The sequence below is a fragment of the Strongylocentrotus purpuratus genome, unplaced genomic scaffold (assembly GCF_000002235.5).
Source record: "Strongylocentrotus purpuratus isolate Spur 01 unplaced genomic scaffold, Spur_5.0 spur5_contig_821, whole genome shotgun sequence".
NCBI lineage: Eukaryota > Metazoa > Echinodermata > Echinoidea > Camarodonta > Strongylocentrotidae > Strongylocentrotus > Strongylocentrotus purpuratus.
In genome coordinates, this window is record NW_022145526.1 from 1,803,405 (window position 1) to 1,825,171 (window position 21,767).

The 21,767-nt window shown below is 35.7% G+C and overlaps 1 protein-coding gene across 1 annotated transcript; it reads right to left on the reverse strand.

Moving 5' to 3' along the window:
• Positions 1-885: 885 nt before the first annotated feature.
• On the reverse strand, positions 886-18,191 carry LOC115922326 (macrophage mannose receptor 1-like). Its single transcript, XM_030981115.1, has 8 exons — positions 18,113-18,191; positions 16,457-16,611; positions 14,913-15,019; positions 14,142-14,296; positions 8,878-9,017; positions 6,465-6,583; positions 2,278-2,414; positions 886-917 (listed from the first exon to the last, which is right to left on the reverse strand). The coding sequence occupies exons 1-8, from the start codon at positions 18,189-18,191 to the stop codon at positions 886-888; spliced, it is 924 nt and encodes a 307-aa protein (XP_030836975.1).
• Between the last annotated feature and the right edge of the window lie 3,576 nt (positions 18,192-21,767).

Below are 21,767 nucleotides of genomic sequence, written 5' to 3' on the forward strand. Positions count from 1 at the left end.
CGTGTGCGTGTGTGTGTGTGTGTGTGCGCGCGCGCGTGTATTTGTGTGTGAAAATACAGTTTAATACATACCCACTATTATCGAGCGGAGTGCCATCAATCCATTGGAACGTACTCTCTTGATTGATATCATCAAGTCCAAACCAATACGAGTTACCTCCAGCCAGCTCAATGAGATGCAACTGTTGAAAACGTTGAGAGAATAAATTAGAACGAGAAATCACAGATGACTATTTATAATGTGTCATGATCATGAAAGTGGAATAACTTTATCGATTCGTCTGTATAGTCTATAACATCATCGAAAGTTGAACTAGTTGAAATAAGATATTTTGTTTTCCTTATAACTCATCACAGCGATATTTTACTTCTTTATAACCCTATTCCGATTGTTTTCACATAAACTACCAGATTCTCTATTTCTCTTACGTTAATTTTATTGTTTTTATTTTCATTTTTTTGCACAAACAATTGCTAAATAAAAGCCCGTTAAGGTTGTTATCACGTTTCATTTATGTATTAGAATTAATCTTTTTAATATCACAATGCGTCCTTACATTGATTTCTTCTGTTTTAGGCTGGGCAAGATCCCCTCCTTGAGCCTGGCAGTACTTTCTAGCAAACGAGTATGACATCATCGATGATTGAGAGATATAGTACAGGGTTCCATCAAGGCGACTCCACTTATATTCTGGAACGACTATGTATTCATTAAAACAAGGTGATTGCCATTATCAGACATTCATCGTGTTATAAGAATATAAGAAGAAAGAATTTCAAACCATTACGTTTCATTGCATTTTATCATAGTCATATACTGATAAAACACGAGACCAGAGATGAGAAGATCATGGATTCACTCTCCGCCATGGCACTTTAATGTAACCTACTCCTCTCCACCCATGTGTCGTTGGTAACCTGTGGTATGCAAACGTCTCCTGTGTTAGGTTTACACTGTGGGCGTCTGTAAAATGACACCTGGCTAGAGTACTCCTCAAAGAGTGGAGAATGTGCACACATTGTATTTATGAACGAACCTTGATCGGATGATGGAGATAATAATAACATGCTAAGAGATATTGTGTATGCAGTGCTGAATAAACATCATTATAAGTAGTTTTGTTAACATGCATTTGCAGATGTGTTTAGACATGACAATATTTTCAGCAAATTCAGGCAATCACCGGATCGTGTATCGCATGCCTGTGACAAACTGATATCGATATTTCCAAAGAGCATCACTGACCCAAGTTCGGATGTACTTTACTTGTGACAAATTTTTTTAGCAGATAAACTTTAACATATGACTTCAAATGACCTTTGACCTTAGCATGTAACCCTTCAGAGCACAGTGAAGGTCACCCGAGTGCAGCTGTGACCAAAGTTTGGTCACAATAGGATTGACGGTTGCGAAGTTACCTGCCACAAGATAATTTGGCAGGTACACTTTGTGACGGACGCCGGACGGACGGACGCCATTTGAATCCCTTAGTCTCGCCTCCACCTTCGGTGGACGTGACAATAATAGCAATGATGATATACCGTTCTTGCATAGCGCATATCACAATATCATATAATAATATTTATCTCTGCATTTCCAAACGATATTGGATATTATTAGCCCTGCTTTTAATCAAAGCTCTTAACGCTCAGTGCATTCAAAGAATAAACCCTTAATTAAGTGCCAACTTACTACAACTGGGCCAAGTGTGGCAAATGTAATTAGTGCCTTGCCAAAGGACTTAAGTGGCGCAGCACGGACTTGAACCCTCTCTTTGTCGCATGTAAGATAAGATGCATAAGAGGTTTTAAAGGCTGTGAAGTGGGGCATTTTGTAGAGAGACAGGTCGCTTTACATTCTCGCACTTTTTCATGATCTCGTAATTTTACATGTCAATGTGAGATAAAATCAATAGAATTTCGAGTTAAAACTTTCAAAAATATATCTTCTAGCTTAGTATACTAGCATATATGTTTCTTCATGATCATTCCAAACTTTGCAACGATGGAAACCCCGTGGTACTAGATCCACAATCCGGTGACTTATCCACATTGGCAAAACCCGCTTATGGGAGGGGGGGGGGGAGGGGGTTAAAATTTAATTTAAAAAATAGAATTGAAGGTTTCTGCAACTCGACAACTGTGGATTAGCGGCTCTCTTATAAATTACTAGTTCAATTCAATAGACTTTTAAGCAATTGGAAATAGAGAGAGAAAAGAAAAATGAAATGTTGGCTATGAAACAGAAACGGTCATAGTGTTAGGTCTAGTGACTTACCCTGATAGCGTTCACATATGAAGGGTTGTTTGCGACTACACGCAATATCAAGCCATCCCATGTCTGAATCAGAAGATAGAGTGGCACAATCTTCATCACCATCGTTGTCGGGTTCAGGATCCCTCCATGCTGAATACCTGTGTGTATTGGATTAAGAAGAATGCAAAAAAAAAAAAAGCATGCAGGAATAAACAGACGGTTATACGAAAGAATGGTTCTATAAAATACAATGTCCTATTTTCTTCTTATTTAAAGGGGGGGGGGGAAGTGTATTTTGTTGTAATTTTTTTTTTCTTTCTGAATTGTAAATTCAGATAATTCTGATGACTGCTCTGTTCTCCCACCTCCTGACGGGATGACTGATCTGTCAAGCCCAAAGGATGCACAAGTCAACTGGCTTACCCCGCTTCAAGAAATAACTTGATATATAATACTACTACCTCATACCAAAGGAGGAGAAGAAGAAGAAGAAGAAGACGAAGAAGAAGAAGTAAAAGAAGAAGAAGAAGAAAAAAAGAAGAAGAAGAAGAAGAAAAAGAAGAAGAGAAGAATTCTGATGATTGGATTATAATGACCTTTGTCATATAAGTGCACCGTCTTATATTAAACTTGTTAGTTTCTTAACTGGATTTTTGAGCCGAAACATCCATAAGAATATATCCGGGAAGGGGGGGGGGGGTACTCATATAAAAAGACATAGGGGTGTGTCGCTCTAATGGGTCACTTTTTCACAAAGCCCAAAACATGGGTTCCATTTAAAACAAAAATATCACTAAACATGGGTCCGTTTTTTTCTCAAAATCTCAAAATTGTTCGGGTGTTCGCATGGCAAACACCTGAAAATCGTGAAAAACGGGCCTTACTTCGAGAAAAATCCCCCAAAATGACCCTTAAAAAATAGTACGGTTTCGAGTTTTGAACTGCACACCCCCGTCCAAACCAAATTTGAGTATTCCCCCCTCCCCAAATTCAATCTTAATCGAGAAGAAACTCATGACCTTAATGTATTCGAAAAACGAAGTATGCACTACTATTTTAACCAAATTATTTTGATTGCAAATTTGAAAGTTGTAATTTTTATGCGGATTTGTTTTTTAATGCACTTGTACACAATATTTATAAACAAGTATACTGACACACATCCTCCTTTGCATTACGACATGCAAAATTTACTTTTTGTGTTACTACCGACTGCAATAATTTCATTATCAAAACATAAGTTTACAATCAAAGTATAATCAAGAAAACTGTTACGCATACTTGCTTTTCAGACCAACAAATTACATCAATTAATGTTTATCGAGTTACAATGAAAAATGTGCCGGATTCTTATATTTTTATTTTTGGGACTAGTATGTGAACCTACCTAAAATGAAAGGACATTTTACACCTCAAATAATTAAAGAATAATATAAGTAACTTAGAGTAAGGCAGTTATTTCAAAGTAGAAACGGATAAGTATGCACTATAAAATAATTGAACCTACTGTAAAGGTGTTCCATCGATCCATGTAAATGTGCCTTCTACAGCTTGGTCAGTCAAACCAAAAAATACAAGGGTATTTAATACCGAAATTCTGCCATGAAGAAAGGTCTGGTAAAAGGAAAATGGAAATGTCACCTCATGAACATCGATTTCATAATTAAAATGAGTATTACAAAATATAACAAACGAATACAAATAAAATCAACACAAGTCAATCGCCTGCTGTGAACCTTGCGGTAACTAAAAAAATAAAACTCTTCTGGCGCTCAGTAGAATATATTTTAAAAGTAAAGACCAGTAATGGTCATGCGATTGCATTGTGAAAGAAACGTTGTGGAATCGATCAGAAAAGGTTGATCATCTAGCATCTAGCATCTGCAAGGTTCTGGAATCATCAAAATGATAAGAAATTTGGCCCATTCTTCGTAAAGTTACAAGCACTATACACAGAAAGATGTATATGGGACTACCCTATATCTCTCACAGTCCACGGGAGAAACAAATTTACCAAATATATGAATTAGTAGGCGGTTTCCCGGCAAATTTTGTATCATCATGTATTAGTCAAAACATATTCTTTCACATGATTGGTAAAGAGAGCTTCTATTTCATTTTTTGAAATTGGGGCTCTTCCAATACTGGTCTTTACCTTTAAGTAAAAATCATTTGTTCATTTGAAGCTGCTGAAAGACACTATAACAGGACTGTTCACGCGTCATGGTCATGTAAATTAAAACAATAATAAGAAGTAATATTTGAAATATATAAATTAAACTATTCAAAACTCTTCATATCACGGTATAAACGTGAATGAAATAGCGGCGTCATCAGAGAATGATCTGTTTTGAGATGTATCGGAAAGCTTCGAACACAAGGATTGGGGATGACAGTGTCTAAATGAATGTTTTATTATCTCCGCTATCAACTAAATATCACGCTTTTTGATATTATTTAAATAGTCATTCACGAGTAACCAGTTGGCCTATTACGTCACATACGTCATTCAATCGTGTTATTATGAAAAAATATTTATTCCCTGTACGCCATAGCGACTGACTTGCAAAATAGCTATGTAAGTTTCCAAGGTGTTAAATTAAATACTAATAAAACAACAGAAAGTTCATAGGTTTCATGATAACAACATTTTGGATAACATTAGCTGAAAGAAAAGAAGTATACTTGAACATACGCTGATATCGTGTGATTTGATGAGTGCTAAATCAGCTCCATGATACTGACAATAGATCCGTGCATCTGAGTAAGACCGAGCCAGCCATGACGGAGAGATGAAATAATCTAGACCACCGAATGATACTTCACTGCTTCCATCATATACTGTAATAAAACAGACTTTCTATTTGAGAGTGTATCGTGGTGAGTAAGATTGTGATTTTAATGAAATTGCGTCGACTATTCTCTGCACAGTGTAGGCATTCCCCAGATTCTACAGAGCTCAATACTTTTATTTTCCAAATATGTATGCAAAAAGTGAACGATTGCATTGGTTGTCATTTCTTAAAGATAAATTTTATCTGAAATGTTTATTTCGTCGGTGTAGGAATACGAAAGAGTTAAAAACAAGATTATCCCTTTTTTCATGAATCGAACAATCGAGGTGGCATTTTTTGTAGTAAGAGAAAGTTACGAATGCAAAGTTCTACAACAGCCATACATCCCATGATGGTATGATACAATTATTCTATTGTTATGTTGTAATGATAACGGATTTCGGTTAAGGAGTAGCGCAATACTCCAAATATCTGAAAAGCATTTCAAAATTCTGCTTGTACGAAACATATTCCAAAGAGAATAGCTCTGCGATCGATTTCTTACACTAAACGAATTGCAAACTTCAGCCCTTTATCCGAATGCTAACCCGACCCTTACACAAACCCCAACCTACAATCCGAATGCCGTATGAACCCAAGACAATACGTTTGTTGCAATATAGCCCGGAACAACAATCACTAGAAAACAATAAATGTTGGATCATCAATATTCATACCTCGTGTACGCTCACAGATGTACGGCAATGAATAAGATGAAGGCTGGTCATACCATGATAGACTATCACGTAGACCAAGACAACCCCAGGAGTCAGGATTATCTGGTTCCGTGATATACCAATCGTTATACCTTAGAGGAAAACACTATATCAATTATGTTCGCATTATGATCGTTTTTATTTATATTATGATCAATAATATAATAATAATATTTGGAGTAGTAGCATTATTATTTGTTATTATCATCATCCTCATCATTATTATTATCAGTAGTATTATCATTATCATAATTATTATTATTTTATTGTTCGTGCAATATTGAGAATAATCATAAAAGTTCGGAAATCCATCATCAAAGCGAATTTGAATTTAAATCTTTATTCACATTAACCTCACCCCCCTCTCCCTTAGATGCTACAGAAATACTGTGAGTATGTAGCATGCAAAGAAATAGAGCAGAAATCTGGTCATAACATCATTATCTTGTATTGTTGATCCGAGCTTTTTATTTTCCATCTTCTTGCTATTCATCTGAGACACAGATTTTAAAAAGTATGCTAATAAAGTATATAATTTAATTGAAACTGGATACAACTAAACGAGAAGTGTTTGTAGGAGAATTGTAACTACAGATTAACTTCAATGTATTCTTTTATCTTGACAGATCTCGACAGAGCAAACCTATGAGGAACATACCGGAGTGGAGTATCATCCAGCCAGTAGAAAGATCCCCTGTCAATCATTCGAATCCCGAAAAGGTAACAAAGCCATATATCACTTGGATTAAATGGAGGCAGAAGCTCTTTGAGGAATGCCTGTGAGCAAAATGGAAAAGAAAGAATCATAATAAATTCATGATTTATTCACAAGTTAAGTCAGAATGACAAACCTTAGCGTAAGCTAATAATTTTCCATGTGTTTTTTGTTGGGGTCCCTCTATCCATCTCTCTCTCTCTCTCTCTCTTTTGCTTCTCTCTCCCCTCTCTCTCTCTCTCTCTTTATCTCGCTATCCAATTATGATGTATAAACTATGCATGTCAACGGCAAATGTCTTTTTCTTAATATTGTAAATTTTTCATATTATCTTGCATATTGCGACGTACTGTTTAAATTTATTTAAACATTTGTTTTATTATTACGTCTTTCATCCTTTGAAAGAGCAATCAAACATTGATAGCGAGGTAGTTGTAATAGAATGATAAGAAAATCATGGCAGGTGTGGCAGAGTGTCAAAAATATTATTCTAAATCTAATCAGGTCTAACACTGCAGCATACAAGTGACTGGGGCAAAAATTACAGATGATAGAAGTATTGCTCAAATTTGTAATGAACATTTTGTTACATGTGCTCAAAATATAACAAGTGGTATCCCAAAACATTCTGAAATAATGTTAGATGCCACTGAGATTATAAATATAGTAGGCAAATTTGAGCTACAGCAAGTCACGAGCGCAGAAATTGAAAACATGGGTGATGATAGGGCGACCAGATGTGATGGAATAATTTGCCGTCTTTTACAAATATTGTATCCTAACCAGTCAGGTTTTTGAATTGCCTTCTTCACTCTTCTGTAACATCTCTAATGAAAGTTGTAAACCAGTGGGCTTTAAATTTAGATTACAACAAGTGAACAGGTGTTGCTTTCATTGATTCGAGGAAAGCATTTGACACTGTTTATCACGATATTCTGGTACATAAATTGACAGCCTGTTCTGATACTATATTCAGTGATTTTGTTATATCTGTCCAACCGAGAACAGATGTTTTGTTTTAAAGGGGTTACCTCGAGTTCCTCAAAAGTGACGATGGAAGTCCCACAAGTTTAAATTCTAGGGCTACTCCTTTTTTCTATCTACATAAAAAGTTTACCCAAATGTATTCATGATGGCATTGTTGGTTGGTATGTATGCTGACGACACGACTCTAACAGTCAGCGGGAGTAATGTTACAGAAGTAGAACAAAAGCTAACCAAAGGTATGGAAAATGTATTTTCTTAGTTCGTAAGTTCTAAATGGAGAAAAGGATCTTTCTGTCACACTAAACGGCAGTTGTAATTTGAAACGAGTAAAAGTGTCATAATGTCTGGGTGTCATGATTGACGAGGAGTTACGTTGGAAGGAACATGTGTAAATAGTTAATAAAACTGCTCAACAAACATAAGTGTAATTAAGCGAGCCAAAATATATGTTCCAACAAGATCTCGAAAACTCCTATATAATGCCATCGTTCTTCCTCACTTTGATCATTGTTCCTCGATTTGGACTGAGCGTCTGAGTGATGATGTATAAATCAATGCATAACATGACACCAACATATTTAAACAAAGATTTACGTCATGTCAGTTAACTACATGATCACATCACAAGACATGCTGTAAGGGATGCAATGCGTGTCCCTAAATTTAGGACGGACACATATAAACTTAGTCCTCTAATTTCTGGAATTAGAGTATGGAACCAACTTGAGAGTTCTTTCAAGACGTCACCTACCTTGAACAGTTTTAAACACACTCTAAAAGCCCTGTTACCTACAGATGACGTGTAAGTGGACTGTTTTTTTTTTCGTGCGAAGCGAACCAATCTTTCCTATTTGCAAAATTGTTACATTTGGTTGACATGGTTATTGAACTGAATCCATTTTCCAGCTATCTTTTAAACAACCAAAGGGTATTAGTTAAAGAGCAATTGAACGTAGATATGTATATAACAATGTTGGTATCCCGTGTGTTAAGCTATATCAGACTATACAAGATGTACGTTTTCAATATTTTTTTTTCTTTCTTAAAAATACGTGGTTATCATCTAGTTTTATTTTATTTTCATTCATGTTATTTTCATGTTTAAATGCATTTTCTAATGAAATTGAAAAGCCATTCACATATTTCTTTTAATTCAGTTATTTCATGACTGAGGATCCGATTAATTTGTATTATAACTGTCTATATGCGTGTATATTTATCTATTTAGTTTTTGCTGCTGTTATTTGTTTTATTCTTAACAAACAGGGCCTCATGGAAGACCATCAAATTGGTGATATATGCCACCCTGTATAAATATCAGAAATAATACATAAATACATAATGTAAACAAATATTTTATTATACTTACGTTGACTTCGGCTGTCTTGATGATAGCCAAATCACCGCCGTAACTTTGACATGTTTCCCTGGCATCACTTGGCGTTGCACGAGGTGTGTACTTGATGAGATACTGAGATTCATCGAACTCTTGCCATCTACAGTCAACGTCTGTTTATATAACATTAAATAAAACATTATGCTAAAATTAGATTACATCAACTGAACTTTAGTTTAATAAAAATTCTTCAAATGTTAGATAGGCTATCAAATCTATAATGTCAAAGAGCATAGATTACCCGTTCACAAGTATATTAATAATAGCGCTTGTCATTGTATTCAGGCATAGTACAAATCGTTAAAAGGCAATCTAACCCGTGTAATAAGTTCATTTTTACGAAAGCACACACACACACACACACACACACACACAATTGTGACAGTTTGAAATTAATCGCCTCAATAATAAGATAATTATGAATGTTTGCAAAGCGAGACCACTAATTAGGTGTGGATCTCAATAGCAATCGGGTCCGTGGATTGTGACGTGGACACGGACTACTCTCCCGTTTGCCGTGTACAAAAATATCTGTAACTTCGATTTGTGTCGTTTCTGCTTCCTCCCTCGGGGCACTACTGAAAATATATAATTACAGCAAGAACACTCTTTGATATTTGTATTGATATGATATATGGACCGAAACTTCGAGGGCTTCAAGAAGCTTATCGAAATGATATAGTGGATTATATACCTCTCTTTAGAAATCTAGCCATCTGATTGGTCGAAATTGCAGTCGTGATGTTAGCGATTCCCGCCTACCAGTCAATAGTCTTTTTAAAGATGCCCGTTGCCTCTGGTAACAGGCCGAATAAATAGATTGTGCTAATATAAGGTTTTTATTTCACTGATCCAAGTGGTTACTTGTTTATATTACCCTTATTGATAACATATTTTGTAATTTGCAACCTTTTCCATCTTCAGGTATTATAATATCAGATCTTTCAGATCATTTCCCCATCTTCACTAAAGTGAACTTTCGTAATACTGCTCATAAACATGAAAGTAAATATATTCGTAAAAACAATCCCACTCGCATTGAGAAGTTTCGAGAAGCACTAACGGCAACTGACTGGAGTGCAGTTTTACTTGAAAAGGATGTTAATATTTCATTCAACAATATTTTTATTAAGTTTTTGCTACTCTATGATAAAATTGTTCCGCTTTCCAAATGTAATACTAGAAATCGTAAGAAAATTCCACGTATGCCATGGGTCAGTGCTTCCTTGTTGAAGTCTATCAATAAGAAGAATAAGTTGTATTATTCTTATAAAGTTAGTGGAAGAGAATCATCACGTACACGATATGTTGATTATAAAAACACCCTTACTTGAGTCTTGCGTGCAGCAAAGAAAACTTATTATTTTGCTCAGTTTCAAGCAACTTCAAACGATATCAAAGGAACTTGGAAAGTGATAAGAAATGTGTTCAAGTCAAAGAAAAAAATTCTGATGTAAAGAATATTGAAATTGATGGTCGTTTAGTTGAAGATAAGAATATTATTGTGGAAAAATTCAATGATTATTTTTGCAGTATTGGTCCTAATCTGTCACGGGCGGTTCCTTCCTGTCAAAAATCTTTTAACGATTTCCTGAAAGAATCTAACAAGAAAAGCGTATTCCTTTTCCCATTAGTTAGGGAAGAGTTGCTTACTATTGTGAATTCGCTTAAGGCTGGGAAAAGTCCTGGTTACGATGGTGTCAATAATGACATAATTAAACAGGTTATCTTAGGGATTATTCAACCCCTTATTAATGTTTTTAATTCATCAATTTTAAAAGGAATAGTCCCTGAAAACATGAAAATTGCAAAAGTCGTACCCGTTCTAAAAAAGGGACATCCTCAATCTATTTCAAATTACCGTCCTAATTCCTTTCTAACCTCCTTCTCAAAGATCCTTGAGAAAGTGATTTATGTTAGAACTTTAGAATTTTTCAACAAAAGTAAAATATTCTCAAATTTTCAGTTTGGGTTCCGAGAGAAACATACTACCTCTCATGCCTTGCTGCACTTTATAGATAAGATTTCACAAGCAATAGACAAAAAGATGCACACAATTGGTATATTTCTTGATTATTCCAAGGCATTTGATACTATAGATCATGAAATTTTGCTAGGGAAATTATCGCATTATGGTGTCAGGGGCACAGCTCTTGACTGGTTTTAAGAGCTACTTAGCTGACAGGAAACAATTTGTTACTTTAAACGGTTTTGATTCAGGGTTACAGAATGTCACATGCGGCGTTCCTCAGGGATCTCTCCTTGGTCCGCTCTTGTTTATTGTGTATATTAATGACTTTCATTTCTCATCTGATGTTTTGTCATTCATTTTATTTGCTGATGATTCCAGCTTGTACTATTCACACAAAAATCTACAAACTCTGTTAGAAACGGTTAATTTCGAACTAAGTAAAGTTACTTTGTGGATTCAAGCAAATAAATTGTCTTTAAATCTGCAAATGACAAATTATATGTTTTTTTAGTAATACAATCAAAGTGCTCCCAGGAGATGTATCATTTAATAATGTATTGATAGATGGGTATCATCAACAAAATTCCTTGGTTTGCACATTGATGAGCAAATGAGTTGGAAAATTCATACACTGTTGCTCATAACGGTGGAATATTTTTTTTATCCCAATTTATGGAATTATTTTAAAAATAATTAAAAAATACTAGATCTAGATAATAGTATACAGTCTCAGATTTTATTGAATAATAATTTGCCAATATGTGTTTTGCGTGACTGCTAAAGCATGTATATTATGCTACTATGTTTATCAACTAGGGGACCTATGCCCTTAAGTCATAAATGACAGTAATGAGGATTAATGCCTTACAAAAGGGCACTAATATAGCACATCGACACGGTGTTGATCCTGGGGCCTCACAGTTACGAGGCTATTGCTTTGTCACTGAACCATGACTGTACGCAGCCGGGGCTAGGGTAGGGGGCAGTTTCCATAAATTACAAAAAAAAAAGAAAATGCAATAAATATTCAATAATTTATTGCATTTTACCCCGGTCCCCAACATAAAAAAATCCTCTGGACGGCCATGCATTATGGCTCAAGGCATGGGCACACAGAAGATTTGTTTATCTTCTCGATAAATACTGTGACTCATAGAGTAGTTCATTTTTGTAGTTATTATGGTGCCAAGATATATTATGTATTACTATAAATGTAAATTTTCTTCTTGATATTAATATGTGTCTAACTGAATGTTTTTTTCAGATTGTCAACCTCTTATTCCCTCCCCCTGTTGTCTTGTGCCCGTTGTGTGCTGTGCCTATTGTCGATGTGCTGTAGTCTTCTATTATTTCTCATATTTTCTCTTTTCTCCCGTCTTGTCTAGTCTCGTCTCTCGTTTTTTGTTGTTGTTGTTGTTGTGTGTATGTACACTTCTTGTTTTTTATACCCCCTTTTCCCTATTTGTATTCTTGGGAAGTCACAAATATCTATTTATCATGTTTATCCGGCTCAGAGGGGACCCTAATAATTACAAGCTCTGCTTTTACCAGGGTCTCCTCGTCTTTCTTTTAGTTAACTTTGTTTTTATCATTGCCATAATTTGTTATTTTGCATTGTAAATGTGTAATGATCCAATGTTATGCTCTATATGTCATTTGAAAGAAAGACGAATAAATATCTTATCTTATCTTATCTTATCTTACTGTACATTTAGCTTTCCACTCCGTTATGCTTCAGCGCAATCCTGACCTACATTCATTCTCTCATGTCTGCTAGCTCTTGGCTTCTATTGTTCTGTCCCTATTCATTCATCCTAATGCACATTACCTGCCATAGCACCACACACACACACACACACACACACACACACTCTTTCTATCTCTTAGCTATTCAACCCAGCACACTATAGGCACATGGCACTCTATCTTTAACAAGCTTTTCTATTGGTTACTTTTCTTGTCCAATCTTGTGATTGGTTATTATTGTTGGATGGACTGGATGTCAGCCATCTTGGCAGCCATTTTTGTGGTTGTATTGAAATCTAACAGTGCAGCTCAAGTCATCAAACATGCAAGACTAGGTTTGTCTTGTGTGGTTCCTTACACTAAGATCCCCATTGGTTCACGTGTAAACATTTTCTTTGTGCGAGCAAGGACACCATACAGTGCTTTTTGTCTGCGATTCCCAACTGTCAGTCATTTTTCCAGCGAAGATTAACAAACAGTTTATCAGATTTTCCGTGATGTTTTAACCAATCTTTACTCGATAAAAGGATAAGGTAACCATTCTTGTTAGTTTTGGAGGGTTTCAATTCGGCATATAAAAGAGATATCGACTGCTTTAGTATTGGAGATCTGGCTGTTTTAAAGGCTCTCGGGAACTTGTGCACACCAATGTGCGCCTCGGGGTCATAGCAGGATGTGCGCATGTTCCCTTGAGCCTTTAACACAGCCAGTCCTCTCAAAGCAGTCGATATCTTTATACTATTTTAAATTTACTTTACTCATTGTTCTTCAGCGATCAACATTTACTTCACCTAGAAGAGTGTAAGTGAATTATTACCACTTCTTATTGATTTTCTTCTTTGTTTTAATCGAGGATCCTTTTTTAGGACCATTTTTCTTTATTGTGCAATTAGTTCCCGGAATATTTTTTGCATTTTGTTTGTAATCATTTCTACCACACTCAATTAAATCGACAATTGATACGAGTATAGTTAACACTGTAATAAAAATAAACTATCTATTTTTTTTGTTCCGCTCTTATCATTTGAAATTAACTTTTTATGATTACAAAAATGAAAGCCCGTCTAGAGCAGAGATTACAGCTGACGATCCTCGAAATGTGTATGAGAAGGGAAAATGCTTTGTATCGTTATTTAGAAGCAGAATGGTTTTCTGATATAATGGATATCACTTTTGGGATTATTTTTTCGTCATTATTGTTAGTATTTGTATTAATCATTTTCATTGCGCATAATTGGTTCCATTGTTTACTTTTTTTTCGTTATCGGTTATATGATGGTTACATTGGATCCCCCCACTCTCTCTTTATCTTCGTATCCTATTTTACTAATAATAGATAATTTAAATTCACACGCCATAAATGAGAGCTGGGCAAAAAATAGTAAACGAAATTCGATTGTAAACATTCTGTATCAAGAATTGTCTGCAAATATTGATCTAGAATACGTTTACAACGTTATCTTACATGCTCCTTCAAAACTAAACATGGCGAATATCCAAAACGACTTGAAATACCTACCGATAGGTATTTGGCAGATATGTCGTCTAGTTGATGTGCAGGCTACTCGATTCCATCGTCCATGTATTGGGCCAGTGAGGCTCGATCCAGACCTCATCACAGCACAGTAAGGTGGTTGTTGGTCCGTATATAGAGGAGAATCCCAGTAGGTGTACCTTGAAAGTGATTAATTCATATAAATTAAATATGATTAGCGATACAACTTGTATTTATGCATATAAGATATAAAACTCTACTACATTACGAATCGAGTGTCTTTGGAAAAAAGTATATTGAATCTCCTGTTGAATTAATTTAAAGTGCCTATGACTAATATTGTAAAGGTATTGAAATGGTAGTTTTTAGCCTTTTACTCTGAGTTTTTCATTCATCCGTTGACAAAATTGAGCTTAGAGCAAGTATTAAGCTGTAGATTATCGTAGCATGAGGAATTATTGATAACAGATTAACAATTAAAAAATAACAGATTTGTTTCGTGAAGAAAACCTAATTTCATCTTTTTTTCGTTGGGATACAGAAAACCGTAAGACGCAAACGTGATTTAGTGGCGTGACACGCTTTCAGAGTCGGTCATTTTGTTCTCATTCGTTAGGCAGAAAGGTGCCGCCCACCCCTCCTTTTCAAATGGCTAGTGCACCTTTTCCGCACTCATATACTTATAAGTCAACATAAGTATAATGATATATATAATCAGGTAATGAGGAAATCATTAAGGGGAGAAAAAATAGAAAAAAGGAGTGGCATTATATCACGATGATAGCTGATACATACCCAGGGGCCGTTTCATCAATCCATCTGTATGTACCATCCTCATCCATGTCTTCTAAGCCGATGTAATAGTGACCTCCATCTGTTAATAATTTCCTGGCTATGAAATCCTGTATATGTTATAAATGCAACATCATGAATGTGGATGTTTACATCAAAGTGGCATTAATACCATCACCATCATACTCAAAAGCTAACTACGATTATGCCAAGTGAGTACTTCGGTTATAGCACTAAATTTGCATGTAAGCTAGAATTTGCACTTGTTTTAGTCAAACAGTTACAGTGTAAAATTTAATATTCAAATTATAAAGAAAAAAGTTACTTCATGCTGTTTTCTTACTTTGTCTACTAACAATTTTCAGGGAGGAGACATATTACCATATGTATCTTTTTGGGCAAATTTGCAGAAGAACATAGAATACCCCTTAATAATTATCAATCATTTTCATTTTTTGAGAAATGATCTATCCTTCGTCTTTCAATTTATATGTTTGGTATTACCAGAACATTTTGTGTCATATATCTGATATAGATTTAAATATAGAGTTTGTAATTACTATCTTTTGAAATAGTAGAGTTATAATCGAATTCAGAAAAATGGAATCCATTCTATTTGATTTTGACAATTCTCAAACGTCTTAATTAACACACATCGAGTCTTATCTACTAAAGATTCAACCTTTTCCGGTTTTCTCCTGGTTTAGTGTCACATGATTGTGACCAGTAAACAATGGTTCGTAGTAAATATAATACTTTGCACTATAGCCCGAAATAGACTTAAGTATACATCATACATTTCTCCTTGTCACTATTCATCAATAAATAAAAATCATAAGCTTTAAGGTTATTCCTACATATTATTGAAAAGGACACAACAGGAGGAATCAGGAAAATTGAAAGACAGTAATCATCTAAGTTACAACCCGGGGGAGGGGGAGGCTACTCGCCTAATACGCCATACGGGGATGTGCCGCTCTAATGGGTTACTTTTTGCCAAAAGATCCCCAAACAGGGGGTTTGATTTTGTGCTGCAAAGTCCCTAAAAGTGCCTCCACTTTTCAGAACTTGGCCTTAAACATAGGTTACTACTTTGTTCTGGATAATATCTCACCTATAGTATCGCTAATTAAAGTGAAAATTCCAGATACAAAATCCGGCAAAAATATTTGAAATTATTTCGCTTTTCCATCCAAAGTCCTCATCGATGGTCGCACAGATTTATCATTAATTTGAGCTCCACTTCTGACTGATTTATAAACAGGTAATTCTAACCCCCCCCCCCTCCATGAGCGTAGGCAAAACAAACATTCTGGGTAAGATATAAACGAAGGATCATAAATTATGATTTGTTGATATCAGCCTTGGCAATATTTCAATGCCGTATTTGGTCTGAATAAGTAAAAAGTTGCCAGAAATCCGGATACTTTATAGACATAGTATGCAACGTTTCAGTAGAAAAGTTATATAATGTGTTTAATTACACGTTTTGCTCCATAAGAACCGATACATATATAATGTAATATACGGTAAAAGTACGTACGTACATTTTTTTCAGCTGATTTGATGATTGGCATGTCACCCCCTAAGCTTTGACAGTTTGCACGTGTTTCAGAGAATGTCCTTTGACCATCATGGTAGAAGACATACTGATAACCACCATACACATTCAACCCTGATGTAGAACACTCCTGACATTCAACTGTAATATAACAAGATACAAAGCATCAACACGGTAATCTTCACGGTCGGGATTCACCATAAACCCCTTAATTAGTAAATGCTCACTTGCTGCAGGAGGGGAACGAAAGGAGTGGAAAGTCTTTTAATTTATTTAAACGCATTCGTGAGCTATAAAGCGTAACAATGGGATGTGTAACATTCCACTTGGTTTTGAAGTTCCATGCTCCGAGCCGCGCTTCCACTGCGGGGACTTTCGGAGGCCAGGCACCAGTTTCACATGTATTACAAAATATCAAATTACAGGCAAAATTTCAGTGTAAATTATAACTTTATGTGGGGATAGTATTGGGAATAGTGCATCAAACAATTCTTCAAATTTAGTACTCGACCCTTCCTATAATTTGTGTGCCAGAGTTGGTAGAAGAAAAAATATATCCTGACAAAAACTCAATATTTTTGGATGTATGCATGTTTTAATGTCCCGTTATTTAATCCATGATTTACAATCTTCGATAACTTTAAGTTTGCTAATGCGTGTTTTCGATTGTTTTTTTATATTTTTGCAGTTGGAAAAAGGATGAAATTACACAAGTTTGTGTTTGTGTTCTACCCATTACACATTCGACAATGGATGGGAAATTACTGAAAGGGACAGCGAACAGTTGCTGTGAAACCGTTTTCTGATATTTTAAGCGCTCTTTTATCTCACCACCTGGTCAAAAGTCGCAGATTAGCGCATAACCTTTCGGCGGCTTTGAGCATGGGGTCAAAGGAAAGCGGCTTGATTCCACTCCTTTCTCTTACCTCCCTGCTTGCTGCTAAGATCCTTAGACAAGGTTTATTGCCCACATTTCTCCCTCCCCATGCCCCTAGGTGTAATCAATTGGTACCTGTCAATGCCGAGGAATGTATAAAATGTCGAGCCCACAGGAACAGCAGTTTTAAGAACTTGAACGGGGCGTTGTGGCGTGCGCCTGTAATCCGGCTAAAAATGGAAGTTACAAACAGATTCAGCCAAGGACGCAGGTTCGAAACTGAGTCACGTTTTTTCGGATGGTGACGTTAAAGGTCGGTCCGCAGACGTAAATAATCATATCTGATTGATACACGTATGTAAAAGCCCAATTACAAACACGCCTACCTCGGCTGTAAAAATAGGACCAAATCATCATTATTCCTACTGTGTTAGGCAACGATATATTTTTGTCAATGTATAAGTTCAGCCTACCGAAATTTAAATAGGGCCTAAATAACAAATATTGTATTGCCCTTTAGGTGCCAGCACCTGGGTTGGTCGGTCGATTTTTTCCCCTCGTTGGGTTGTTATTTATTAAAACATCAAAATTAAAATATTAACAAAATAGATAAGGATGAAAAGATAGGAAACATCAACAAAATATTTCTCAAAATATGAATAGTCCTGAACCTAAAAATACATGTTTGAAGTATGTAAACATAATTTCATTTTGACCCTCTTGTGGACACATTTGGTAGGAACATCCAGTAAGTTTGATACAAACCTGTTGAAGATGAAAGAATCCATATCAGAGTAAGAGGCAGGAACACTCTAAACCATCCAAGTACTGTATCCCCAGACATTGTAAATATCACAAAAACACAGAGAGTAAGATGCAATGCCCAATAGTGAAGTCCACTATTGCATATATGAATTCCTCCCTATATATGTACACATAGCACGAAAGATTACACTTTAAGTCCTGATACGGCAGAGCAACTTGGAATGGCCTGTGATATGATTCCAGTTCCCAATTATTGTGACTGAGTATTAAAACGGAAGTCGAATATGCCGGGTATCAAATTAAAGACAATGTACTTCCTCCTTGTGGGTTAACACCCCCTAAACCGAGGGTGGTGGTACGTACATGTACGAGAGCTACTGAGGCATGATGAGGTGTACCGCGCGAAGTGAAATAAATCATATTTTTGATAACACATTCGTGGTAGAACCGTGAACAGGTTTGTCTTTGTGAATCAGTCATGTGATTCACGGACAAAAAGACACTTGAATATGCTATTATGATTATCAGGAAAAAAAACCTCAATGAAGGTCATATTTCCATACAATGACGCGGGAAAGCCGAGTAGGACTTATTTGTACAAAGTTACTTCCCTTTTCGAGGCTCATCGTTATTCATTTATTTATATTTTCTAGTTTTATTTCAAGAGGGTGGTTTTATTTCAAGTACATTTCTGGACCTGCTCTCCCAGAGAGCATTCAATTGACATAAAAATATGTACAATAAAAACATGAATTCAAAACATACATACGAAGGTAAAAATATACATGGCATATACAATAATTCAACTCAAATTGATATCAAGAAGAAAAAGGGAAAAAAGAGTCAATATAGGTAACATAATAACACACATAAACAATTAAAAGAGAAAAAGAAACAACAAAAACAACTATCAAATTGAGAAAACTAAATGAAATGTGATTAATAAAGGTTAAAGTAACATGGATTTAGATATGGTGGTGATAGGTCGTTGTTGATTTTGAAAATCAAGATGCATTTCTGATATTTTATTCTTTCCTCTACTTGCCATTTCAATTTACTCATTACATTATTTTGGGGTGTAAAATATTCGGCACGAAGAACTAATCGTGCATATCTATTTTGTAATTTGTGCAACTTTGTTAGACTTTGTTTGGAAGTATTTCCCCCATACTGAATTACAGTAGTTTAAATGCGGTAGGATATTAAATACAAAAGTGACATTAAGAATCGCATCAGTAAAGCAGGGGCAGCTTTCCAAAGGCTCAATAACATCTGGGGGGTGTTTCACAAAGATCCTAAGTAGAACTTAACTCTAAGTTGGACTTAAAAATTATGGACAGCCATTGGAGTCTTTAAATGAAATATATTCAAAAGCAGAAATTCAAGTATTTTAGACTTTTTATTAATTCCACATCCAGAACATGAAATCTCCTTGATGATAGAAAATATAAATGATTTCAATAAACAATGAATGCCTTTTAAAATAACTTTTACAAAATATTTTCAAAGATGCTAATGGCTTTCCATATTTTTTACGTCCAACTTAGAGATAAGTTCAACTTAGGATCTTTGTGAAACACCCCCCTGGACATCAAAAAGCATTAGTAGCCACAGGAAGATGTATCAACCACTCATCCTCTCAATACCGCTTTATGGGGCAGAATCCTGGACATTTAGAAAAGAAGTTAGCAACAGGCTAGGCTTCAAGTGTTTGATATGGCATGCCTCCGTCGCATAATGGGGGTGACAAGACTAGACAAGATCCTATCAAAGTATCCTCAACCTCGATCAAGATGTTGTGGACCAAGTCTCCACTAAAAGACTCAAATATTTTGGCCACGTCTTAAAGACCGTCAATACTACTGGGCCAGAAGGGATTAGACCACACAGCGAGGTCACTGACAGGGGGCTGTCTAATTAACTCAGCTCTCAACTAACATATGAAAGAGAGGATCTTGGGGGACCGACAGGCACCGATTGGGGATTTTTTTTTTTTTATATAGAGGGAGCAAGTAGCTAGCTACAAGTAGGACAGTGGGGCTTTAAGAATGAAACCCACAAGATACCCCCAAATTGCTGTTGAAGGAAATGTCACAGGAAATCGACCCAGAGGCCGTCCACCCAAAAGATGGCTTGACTGCATCTCAGAGGACTGTAAAGCAAGGTCTATAACAAGGCTGACATATGCGTTAAGACGGGCTGCAGACAAAAATACTTGGCATACCATCACCATGAAGAAGCCATCACGAGGACCCTGGCCTGCGTGGACGGCATAAGTCAAGTCAATCAAATTATTACGGGATATATAATGGCGTATCCGTATAATGAAGGCAATCGTACTCGATACTTTCTTAACAACTGTTCTTATATGTAGCGACCACGTTGGACATTTGTCATAGTGTTACACCTAGATATTATATACTTTCGACTGAGTCGAGTATATTATCACTGTAATGAATACAAATATTATTATTATGAATTTTTCTTTTAGAACCAAAGAGTATTGTTTTGGGTTTTATTTACATTTAAAACATTTTGTTGTTACGATACTCGAAAGGTCTTTTTGAAGATTTCATTTACAAACTTTATAATTCTTTCCATGATGAAACACTGCCGTTTCATCTGCACATGAAGAGTTTAATTCCAAAAGGAGATAAATCCACTTTTGATGAAAATTGAGTTATTGATTTCAGTACATTGATTACTTCAGAGCCCGTCTTTCAACAGAAGTATTTACCTAAATTTTGTGAACAATTATGAAAAATGCACCTTATAATATCACTTTTCCATAGACGCCTGGTCAAAATGTAGTGAACAAATTCTACTTTTTCTGAAATTTCAAAAATTAATTTAGCTCCTTTTGGAACTAAACTCTTCATTTATAAGGATTTTTTTGGTCTCAGAATGGAGTTGCAGATTACAAATATCATTCACGAAGAGGCAAAAAATAAATGGCCCCAGCATCGATCCTTGTGGAGTGCCTGATTTCACAGTTGGAAAAGTACTCTTCGTCCCTTGCAAGAATACACATTGTTGCCTATTGGATAGATATGACTCAAACCACTTAAGTTCAACTCCCCCAATACCATAAAATAACATTTTATGAAGAATCAAGCGGTGTGGTATAACGTCGCACGCCTTTTTCATGTCAAGAAAAATGGCTCCAGTGACCAGGCCTCTGTCCATATCATCAAGTAAAACCTTCGACTATTTCAGTCAAGAATGTCAGAGTTGACTGCCCGGGTCTAAACCCTGATTGACGTTCACTTAACAAAGATTTTTTTTTTTTAAGTTAGTATAAACCTGGTTGTGGACAGCCTTCTCAAATATCTTCGAAATCGTAGGAAGAACAGAATTAGGTCGGTAGTTAGTTAAATGCATTTTGGTTTCACCTTTATGAATACGTTTTTTTTAAAGGCAAATTTGAATTGATGAAGAAAGTTCCTTTTTGACAATGAACAATACTATTGAAACTCTAGCAATATGTGGGGCAGCTATTTTAAGTAGCTTTGGAGGAAGATCATCAATACCAACTGCTTTTGAAACCTAAAGCTTGAGTAGCTCTTTTAATACAAAACATTCTTCGATCTCTGTAAATTCTAAATTATGTTCTGTTTGCGTTAATGTTTCTCATGCATTTATTTGGAGATGAGAA